At 46.9% G+C, this 10765-nt stretch overlaps 1 protein-coding gene across 1 annotated transcript; it reads right to left on the reverse strand.

Annotated features, from left to right (window-relative positions):
- LOC123444474 (triacylglycerol lipase SDP1-like) lies at positions 1-4669 on the reverse strand. Its single transcript, XM_045121193.1, has 5 exons — positions 4474-4669; positions 3607-4299; positions 2449-3312; positions 1708-1851; positions 1-1607 (listed from the first exon to the last, which is right to left on the reverse strand). Exons 2-5 carry the CDS (start codon positions 4153-4155, stop codon positions 216-218), a joined length of 2949 nt encoding a protein of 982 aa, XP_044977128.1. The 5' UTR covers positions 4156-4299; positions 4474-4669; the 3' UTR covers positions 1-215.
- Between the last annotated feature and the right edge of the window lie 6096 nt (positions 4670-10765).

Raw genomic sequence — 10765 nt, forward strand, 5'->3', positions numbered from 1 at the left:
TTAGGGGGTTCGAAACGAGATTCATTCTTAGTGCTTCATTAGGGGGTTGACTGTCCGACAACTGAATTACAACACCTACATATAGACACAATTCAGTTTGATCGTGACACGAGTTTAAATTGCACACATAGCATGGATCAGATCAAGCTGAATTGTTCAAACTACCAAGTCCCAACACAGAAAAACATTAGGTCGGTCAACAGGCAAGTTCTATGCTAGTCAGCTTCACTTCTTCCAGATGTCATACTCTCAGCTCCGCCACTGGAAGTAGTGACCGGTTTCTCGTTCGAAATAAGGCTCACATGTCTATCATCTTCTGAAAATGAAACAGTACAGGAGTTCACAGATCCCATATCCACTTGATGCTGCTGTCCAATTTCTGATGTCTGAGACCAATAGGAAGATTCTTTACTGGCAGGAACTGAGTCAACTTCAGCATTCCCAGCAGCAGAATTCTCATCAGGGCATTCTGTCTTTACAGTCTCCAGTCTTATGTCTGAAGAAGGCTCGTCAGGCCGACTATTTTCTGTGGTCATGGTTGCTGGAGGAATCTCCACACAGATATCAAAGAGAGATGGAGCTTCTGATCGAGTAGTACTTGCTTCAGCTTGACAGTCCATGGAAGCGGACGAATCTAGATTTCCTGCAACTGAAGATCTCTGATCTCCACGATCAGATAGCGCTTCATCATTGGCATTCAGTTCCACGTTGTCGTCGTCATCCGAAGCACCATAAAGGCACTCGGTCGGTACAGTTTCCACATCTGCCTCATGTGAAGATCCATGAGGTTCAACTCCGCTAGTAGACGCTAGGAGAGTATCCCTTCGGACAACATTGAATAAAATACCATTCTCAATCTTTTCAGGCTGCAGCAAGTCACCTTCAGGGACCATGATACTCGCGGAAAGACCAAATGGAGACCTAGGAACAGGAGTATCATGAGGATCGGAACCTGTATTGCCTGAGGTCCTACCAGGAGTAACAGGCCTTGGATGATTATCAACTGGCTCTCTACCAATTGGGTGACCAGCAAACAAGTTACTATTCGGTGTCAAAATATCACCTTCACTCCCCTTTGGTGAAATTGTTCTGAACTCTGGGTCAATCTCAAGGTTCTGAACAAAGCTGATGAATTTATTAGCCGAGGCTGTCCTCATGAGAGGGCCACCACTTCTCGTCCATGAGTTCAAGTCTATACTCTCAGATTCACTGTCACTGCTATCATGTATACTATGTTGGAGATGGTGATTTCTGTTAGATGGCCCAGCAGTCCCTCCAACTGCTTGATGGCTTGTAACAGTGGGAGATGTGAGCATCTCCTCATCGAGAGAACCAGTTGAATTTTCTCTTGCTATGAGATTCCATGACGGAATCCTTCTAGATGGACAGAGTCTAATTGTAGCACCATATCCTTGTGAAGCGGCTGCTCTTTCTGCACTTCTCTTCAGCCTACGCATGTGGTTCAGGAGGGCAACACATTCATCTAATGCAAGCTCAATAGCGCAGTTTGCCCTGATGGCAGAGAGCTTTTCCCAAGTGCATCGCCTACCCTGACTTGCTGCTTTCTGAAGCTCAGAATACGAAGGATTCTGTATGATCTTCGAATACTGATGATACAGAGAGAAAACGAACATTGGTAAGACTACTGATTAATGTGGTGAAGATTTGACATGTGCACGAAAGAATGGATTAAGAAACATTCAAAACCTGAGCAAGAGTGGCTGGCATAACAATTGTCACATCACCTTCCCAATGTTGAGCAAATAACTTAGCTATTCCTCCTAATGGAAATCCAAGTTCCAGAACTTGATTGAACCTATGCTTAACTTCCATCTCAGCAAGTTCAGCAAGCTACGTACAAAAAAGATCAGAAGATCATATTAGACAATTGAAAATTTTACTTTACTACATCCTTCCAGAGGATACTTTAGTAAAACTAGTAAATGTGTGTGTGCAATGCACGTTGGATATTTGACAGATAATGGTATGCAGATATTACGTAGGATATTATTTACGCATTACTTGTGTAATTGGGTCTGACGTTGATATTTGGTATGCAATTAATTGCACGTTAAACATGTTGAGCGCTCACCATTGTAGCAATCTAGGTTGTTGGATTGACCTGATTTGATGGCCGAGATTAGTTGGATCGGCCCCTTTGGGTCTTTTTATATTGATATACATATAGATGAATTATTTGGCCTCACAGTTCAGCTAATATTACAGTCAATTATGCCTTGGTGGGCATAGTGCTATTCTATGCTACTAATCCATCAAACGACACACATTACTGATAATGAAAGGTATTATCAGAAAGAAATATAACCAAATGAAACATCCTTATGTTCGCATGAATGGGAAGCATGGTCACATGAAAATTGCTCTGAATTCCAACAGAGACAAAGCAAATAATAGAAATAAAGACTATGGAGAAAGCATTTCACGTACCTTTGCAGCAAAGCTGCCTCCATAAGCCCTGATGATCTCCTTTAGTCTCAGTAATGGAGCAATGTGAGGATTGGCTTGGCTTACTATGAAGTGATTTACGTTGAATAATTCCTTCAACTGCTTCATGGGCAAATCACTTTCTAAGCTCCCATCTCTCCATCGCCGTGTAGCAGCATCAGCTCGTTCCTCCACGCCCAACAAGAATGGAGCATGAAAAGGAACTGTTTCTCCGAATCTATCTTTGGCCATCAACTCCTGGGCCTCAAAAAGTCCAGGGAAAGCACAGGAAGCAGTTACCGCACTCCAGATGAGAACGTGAGGTGACGTCAAATAGTTCAGGCATCGAGGTGGCTCATGTTTTCTTGGAGAACACACGGTAACAACGAGAACCCGGCCAGTCATGTCATATGCCTCTTGAAATGTTAAGTTGCTTGTAAGATTTCTCAATTGCGTCTGCAAGTGCCTAATGTCATGAACAGCCCCATGCGTCAAAATTCTTTTAAATACAGGAAAGATCCCACCCATTTGGTCAAAGAATTTCAAGGAATGCCACTCCTCAAAAAAACTCTCCAGTTCTGGCCATGACCTTGTGGCGACAATAGCACACATTATTGCGCCAACGCTTGATCCTGAAATAATCCTAGGTAGAAGCTTATGCTCTACCAAGGTTTTCACAACACCTACATGGAAAGACCCAAATGAAGCTCCTCCACTTAGCAGTAAGGCAGATCTACCAAAGGCATGCCTTGTCTCATGCATAAATGCCAGTTTCTCCTCGAGAGGTAACTCGTCTGAATCAGAATTGCAAACCATTTTCAGTTGAGTAGATACCTCCTCAATGTATTCCTTGATGAGTTTAGGCACCTGGCAGATCATTAACAATAAACATTTCAGTGACACTCAAATGTGTACACATACTGACATAATGCGAACGAATCGTCTGAAAAAACCAAACAGGCTTATTATTCAAGATTAACTTGATACATGGACCAAGTTAAAGTTTTACCCAACTGGAACTACCAACGATGCAAATTTCGAGTCCTTGAGTCGAGAAAGGGGAAACAATTCCAATACTCCGGCAACAAACAGTACTATGATCAAAGCGAAAGCAAGGATCAGGTGGCATCGAAAATTCTGGGCAGATGGGCAGCGCAGTACCTGCAGCCTCAACTTGTGGAGCTCGGGGTTGCACATGTTACCAAGGTTCCTGAGCAGGTCGGCGCGCATGCAGAAGACGATGTCCCTGAGCGAGCCCTCCTGGCGACGGTGCCTGAGCTCGCGGAGCTTGTTGCGCACGAGCTCCTCGTCGTAGAGGTCGGCGTCGGTGGCGCGGCGCGGCGTCTCTCGCTCGAGCATCCGCGCGGCGTGCGCCCACTCCTCGTAGGTGAGCGCGGCGCGCATCATGTTGCGCCAGAACTTGCGGCGGTAGGCGGACTGCACGCGCGCGCGCACCCCGGCGCGGCCCCCGCGGCCGCGCAGCAGGAGCGCGACGGCGCAGACGGCCAGCAGGATCCCCCGCGTGTTGTGGCGCGGGTGCAGCCAGGCCGCCGCCAGGGGCGCCGCGGCGCGCAGCGCGGCGGCGAGGCGGTGCCGCAGCCGCGCCAGGGAGCCGCAGAGGAGCACGCGCAGCGCGAGCGCCCGGCCCGCCGCCGTGGACGGGCCGATCGCGAACGCCCCCACGCGCGCCTCGTTGGTGATGACGTCCATGGGCGACCGATGAACCGGCGGACGGACGGGCGTGGCGGGAGAGCTCACTGGGTCACCTCCGCGGCCTTGGATCGGAGCAGGGCGGAAGAGAAATGCGCGCGGTGCGGCTTGGCGCCTGCGCGCCCGGGCATGGCGTGCTGGGATCTGGGGAATGGGCAAACGGAGGGGATCAGAGGAAAGGAGGAGGCGGAGGAGGAGTCGAGCTGGGCTTCTTCTTCTCCCTCCCGTGCCCGTGCCGTGCCGTGCCGTGGATGGGACAAATGCGGCGTCCCGGTCAGCCGGAGAAGGAGATAAGGGTGGAAGGGGAACGCGACGTACAAGCCAAACTAACTGCGACAGAGGGAGGCCGCCGCCTCGCTTCGCGTTGTGTTTATCGTCTCCCGCGCCGACGCTGGCAGCTTGACTCCTCGCCGTGGTGGATCGAGGATGGGGAGAGGGGAGCGGGACCGCGTGACGTGCGCCGATCTGGATATGGCGGACGTGGATGGCGACGGGCGGTGGCTCCCCCTCGGTCGGTGTGCCGGTTTGGACTTTGGAGCGACGAGCGGTGGAGTTTGCTCGGTCGCGCCGCGCGCGCCCTCTCTCTATATACGTTGCCCCGGCTTCTCCACGTGGGGGTGTCGTTCGTTTTCACCGTGGATTCTGTAGCTTTGGGTCAACGTAGCTGCCATCTTCGTGTGACCGAAATAGGGCTCATTTCCGGAACTGCAACGGTGATAGTATTACGTAGATGCACTTTTTTTCTTTTTCTGAATACTTCTTCTATTACTCCTATTCAAAACTTTAGGATTTATTTTTTTAATGATAATACGTGTCTCACTTACTTTTTTCGTACCTAAATACTTGTGCTGGAGATAACTACAGAGAAAGTGTATCCTAAGTAACATAGTACTATAAATTACGTATACATTGACTTGATAAAACCCAAATACTGTCGAACATTAGCATTTGCACATAGAAACGTGAGCCAAGAAGGAAAGATACAGTAAGAGCATTTACAGCCGGAACTTGTAAAATTGACCACTTAAATGTCCGCAGACGCGTCCGTCCGCGAGGAATGACCGGACACGTCTTAAATAAACACTGCTGCAACCACACATCTCATACTAGATTCTCAAATCCATACAAAAACATGCAAACGTAAGACGTATGTACTACGGACAAACTAATAACTACTTTTGTCGGAGATTTCGACGATCTTCGTGCCCTCCGGCGAATAAAAGTGCGGCACCCGGGCTATGACCGAAATATGGCTCATTTCCGCGAAAAAGCAGAGCGGCACCCGGGCTCCAGTGAGCCCGGTATTTTGTTTTTACCAAAGTACCATTTTCACATACTAAAAAAATCTGAAAAAGCATATACATAGATACGTATTTATAATATGCGTGTATAAATTTTCACTAATGTTTATGTTTTTATGTAGCGTATAAAAAAAGACAAATATACCGATTAAAATGGGCCTTATTTTTGTTGTATTTGGGCCAGATTTTTATCTTTTTTGTGTAGAATGCAAAAAGCCAAATTACTTGATGAAACTTTTTACATACTAAACTACCATGTATATGTATTTGTATACAAAAATTGGTATATTTCAAAGCTTTTAAATATACATTACTTTTTTTTTGAAATACCGGGCTCACTGGAGCCCGGCCTCTGCAACGCCGCACTCTTATTTCTGAAACTGCAACGGTGATAGTATTACATAGATGCACTTTTTAACTTTTTCTGAATACTTCTTCTACTACTCCTATTCAAAACTTCAGGTTTATTTTTTTTAATGATAATACGTGTCTCATTTATTTTTTTCCTACCTAAATACTTGTAATTAGAAAGAACTAGACTAGTTCACTTCAGTTACAAGTAGTTAGATACAGAGGAAGTGTATCATAAGTAACATAGTATAAGTTACGTATATATTGACTTGATAAAACCCAAAGACTGTCCAACATTAGCATTTGCACAAAGAAACGTCATCCAAGAAGGAAATATACAGTAAAAGCATAAGTTGCAAAATTGACCTCTTAAATGTCCGCACACATGCCCGTCCGTGGGTAGTGACCGGACACGCTTTAAATAAACACTGCTGCAAACAGACATCTCATACTAAATTCTCATATTTGTACAAAAGCATGCAAACATAAAACCTATGTACTACGTACAAACTAATAACTACTTTTGTCGGAGATTTCGACGAACTCCGTGCCCTCCGGCGAATAAAAGTGGGCGGCTGCAGCTCCACCCCTCCGTCTGCTCCGCTGCAGCCCCCTCTCGTGCCTCTGCCTGTTCCGCTGCGGCTTCCTCCGCTGATATCTCCTCGTCGAACTTGTCGAAGAGGGTGTCAGCCTCTGCCTGTCTCTGTCGGATGTGCCAGCGGTTGGTCTCCACCTCGGCCTCATTTCGAATGGAATCCATGATGGGTGTTGCTCCACCATCTCCTCGGCTTGGGAGACGGCGAACTCCGCCTCCGCCTCCGCCATTTTCAAGCTCGGAGCATGGATCTCCGGCTCATCCTCCTCCATCGCGTCTGACAACTCCTCATCTGCTTCCTCCTCCTCCTCCTCCTCCGTCCCCGGTGAGTCCGGAGAGAGACCCGCAACAATGCGGGCGGCGCGCTAGGCCTGGATCTCCGCCTCAATCTGCATCCAGGGCTCTAGCATGAGCATAGTGTAGGAGGTGATCCTACGACGGACCATACCGACGTCCGAGAGTGGGGAAGAGGAGGTGGATGGGCTCACGTGGTTGCGGAGGGAGGAAGGAGGTGGATGTGCTAGGGCTGGGGGACGGCGAGAGGCTTAAATAGCCGGCTATGGCCTCAGACGACGAGCTGAAGCGGTGCCACGCGGTGTCCACACCGCGCTGACGGTCGAGGCGCCCGTCGGACCGTCAGGTTTCTGGGCGAGTCCATGTGGGGCTCTGCTGTCGACCAATGTTGCTGGCGTGTCCTAGCACTCCCATACCCGCCCATATTTGGGTTGGATATGAGGGGTGCGAGTCAGCCCGGGCGCTTGAGGCCGATTTGAGAGGCATGATTGGGTCGAAATTTCATGATCGGTTAGTGACCGGCGGCCTGCCTAAGCGTTTGAGGGGGCGTGAGGGGTACGGCTGTAGATGCTCTAAGACCCAAGAATCTCGGAACTTGACACCATCTCCCATCACCTGCCTGTGGCGCCATAACAACAACCACCAAAGAATAAAAAATGACGGATCACCTCCTCAGCCAATGATATGCAACTTTGCGAACCTTCAAGGTGGCTCACCAAAGGAAAAACCATTAACGTTGAATAAACCAAATAGGGCAACACCTCTAACACGCCATCAAACTCGAGATCTGACACCCCCACACGAATAAGACGTCGGAGTAGGAAACCATACATGTCATCCACGAATCACAATCCACTATCTTCTAGATGTCGTGATGCATACCACAATGTACATCCGCTCATGGAAGCACTAGAGCTATAAGTGTATGAAACCTAAACGGAAGCTAAATGGGTATGCATCCAACTTGTTACTCATGAAGACCTCGGACATTTGAGAAAGCCCGTCATCGAAATATGCAAGCCAAGTTTTATAATGAATAATTCTCACTAGCATATGAAAATGACAACTCATGAGACTCTCTAGATGAAGAACATGGTGCTCTCTCTAAGCACAAGTGTGGAAAAATAAGTAGTAGCATTGCCCCTTCTCTCTTTTCTCTCATTCCTTTTCTATTTCTTTACTTCTTCTTTTTTCGTCCTGAATCTCATCTCGACTTGCTAGAGCATATATCTCCATATGTGGTTTTGGTAATTGATGACAATTCCTATGGACTAATGGTTGCCTTAAGTTATATGTATATGATTTGTCCATAGGCACTTCTTGAAGTCCATCTGTTGGGTTCAAGGAGTTTATATGATGACCAAGATGGTATTCAAGGTATTATCCAAAGAATGGTCATAGAGACACTAGGTTGATCAAGATCTCATACAAAGAGTAAATCAAGATGATCAACACACAAAGCGTATAAGATGTACCGAGAGGGATCAAGTGATCCCATGGTATGGTAAGCATTGTCCATTACGTGTTTGTGTACTAACCCATGGTCTTTGTGAGAGTCCTATGTGGGGGTTAGGTGTGCTTCCATGGGCTTGCGTCAAAAGGAAGATCTCATACAACCCATGAAGGATGACGTCAAGTGGTGATCGTCATCAAGATTGTGGTGTGCAAGTTCAAGTGGATCAACATGAATATATCATTGAAACTATTGTTAATGATCATGTGTTGATAAGGACAAGCTCATGTGCTAACAAGGACAAGATCAAGATAAGCATTCCTGAGCACTACATGCTTGATTCTTGTGGATGTTCACATGGTGGACAAATGAAGATGAATACATAAGCTAGGCTTTCCACATTGTGTATGGGAGAGCTGCTTGAAGACTTCATCATGTCTTGCTTTCAACTTGAGCCAAGAAGGAACAACAACATCAAGCTCAAGTGAAAGGGCTAACTCAAAGGTATCAGTTCCTTTGACGTTAGTGGTGCGGAGTGATGATCAGCGAATAAAAGTATACACTCAAGTATGGATCATCAGTACCCCTTTTATGATTCTTGAGTCTTTAGGGATCCCGCACTATTAAGAGGGGATCACAGGTTTTGCCATGAACTTGCTCAAACTACATCTCTACTTTTCTGCTCATACCGCATCTCCTGTTATCTGAAAACAGAACCAATGCCTCGGACATCCGGCTTCCTCCGGACGTCCGAGGGACGGATGCCCGACCACTTCGGAAATCCGGAACCTTATACCAGAGAAATCCAGAGTCAAATAACTCGGACTTCCGGCTCTCTCCGGACATCCGAGGCCCAGACGTCCGGCTCTCTCCGGACGTCCGAGGGCCGGACGTCTCACACCCTTCGGAAAACCGCAACCTTGCACCAGAGAAATTTGAGTCAAATAACTCGGACTTCCGGCCTCCTCCTGTCGTCCGAGGGCTGGACGTCCGACCATCCTCCGGATGTCCGGTCCCTGTTCGACTACACAGTGGTTCCTGATATATTTACATCCCTCGGACGACCGACCCCTGTCGGACGTCCGACCCCTTGTGGGAGTCCGGACATCCGAGAACTGCCGGATGTCTGGCCACTGCCAGACTTAAGTGACCCTAACGGTCACTTTCCCTTCTCCACTATAAATACCCCCTCCCACTTCATGAGAGGGTGCCCAACACAGCCATATCCTCATAAGAACACATTTCTACCCCCACACACATTTGCTCACACCAAATCTTAGATCCTAAGAGCATTTGTGAGCCCCTTTGAGAGTTGTTCCAATCAAAAGATGGATCGTCTCCCTCTCCTTCTCTCAACCCAAGCTATTTGAGATTTGAGCAAGTTTTGGGCATTCCCCGTGATCTGTTACTCTTGGAGGTTGGAGACTCCTAGGCGGTAGGAGTTCTTCGGAGAGGAATCAATCCGTGTGATTACCCCCCCCCCCCCCCGAAAAAGTTTGTGAGGGTTTGGAAGCTACCTCAAAGGCTTACCACTAGTGGTTGAGAAACGCCTTCGTGGTGTTATCTCAAAGGGAGAATAGGGTGAGCCTTCGTGGCGTTGGTGTGCCTTCGTGGTAACATCCACCTCTCTAACGGTGACTAGCTTCCCTCCAAGTAAGTGAACATCGAGATACATCTTTGTCTCAGTGACCTTGGTTATCCTTAACCCTAAATCCTTACTTGTGGTTTACTTATGTTACTTGAGCATACATACATTGCATATTGTTTGTGCTCATTATATTGTGTTGGCTATTTCTTTGTACAAGATTAATTGTTCAAGCATACCCTCTATATCCACACGTTCACACTTGCAGCTTTTGATATATCGTGTGCTATAGTGTGATCTAGTATCTTGTGTCGCTCACCTACTTGTTGTGTGATATAGCTCAAGTTAGTTTGTGTAACTTACTTGTGCTTGTTAGTAACCGTGTTGTGTCCATCTTGGTAGATCGTGTTGTTGGTGCATGTTGCGGTGTCTATTGCATTTAGGATTTGTGCTTGAAAAGTATCCTCTTAGTTTATTTCCGCATTAGGTTTAAGCCAAATCCGAAGAAGTTTTTAAATAGCCTATTCACCCCCTCTAGGCGTCATCGTGGTCCTTTCAATTGGTATCAGAGCAAGGTCTCTCTTTAATTAGGTTTCACGACCTAGAGAGTATCGATGTCGACTATTGGATTAGTGCACAATGACACCTTTGACTTTGATGGGACAAATTATACCCTATGGAGAATTCGTATGCTTCATCACTTTCGGGCCATGGGCCCAAATACTTTACGAATTGTTCTTGTAGGGATTGCCGACAAAAAGGATGATGCATCTTCATCTACTAATGAAATGTATCTTGATTGTGAGGCTTTTCTTGCCATTCATCGAACCATAAGTCCTGAAGTGTTTAAGTCTATCTCGACTTGCAAGTCAGCTCATGAAGTTTGGACTAAACTTGAAGATATATATGGTGGGTCCAATCTTGATGAAGACGATATTATGATGAAGGAGTTGGTGCATGAGCTCTTCACTCTTTTCGATCATAAAGAGTCCACCACTACTTCCATATCCGATTGCTCGCACACCTCAACA

This window comes from Hordeum vulgare, chromosome 3H (assembly GCF_904849725.1).
Source record: "Hordeum vulgare subsp. vulgare chromosome 3H, MorexV3_pseudomolecules_assembly, whole genome shotgun sequence".
Lineage (NCBI taxonomy): Eukaryota > Viridiplantae > Streptophyta > Magnoliopsida > Poales > Poaceae > Hordeum > Hordeum vulgare.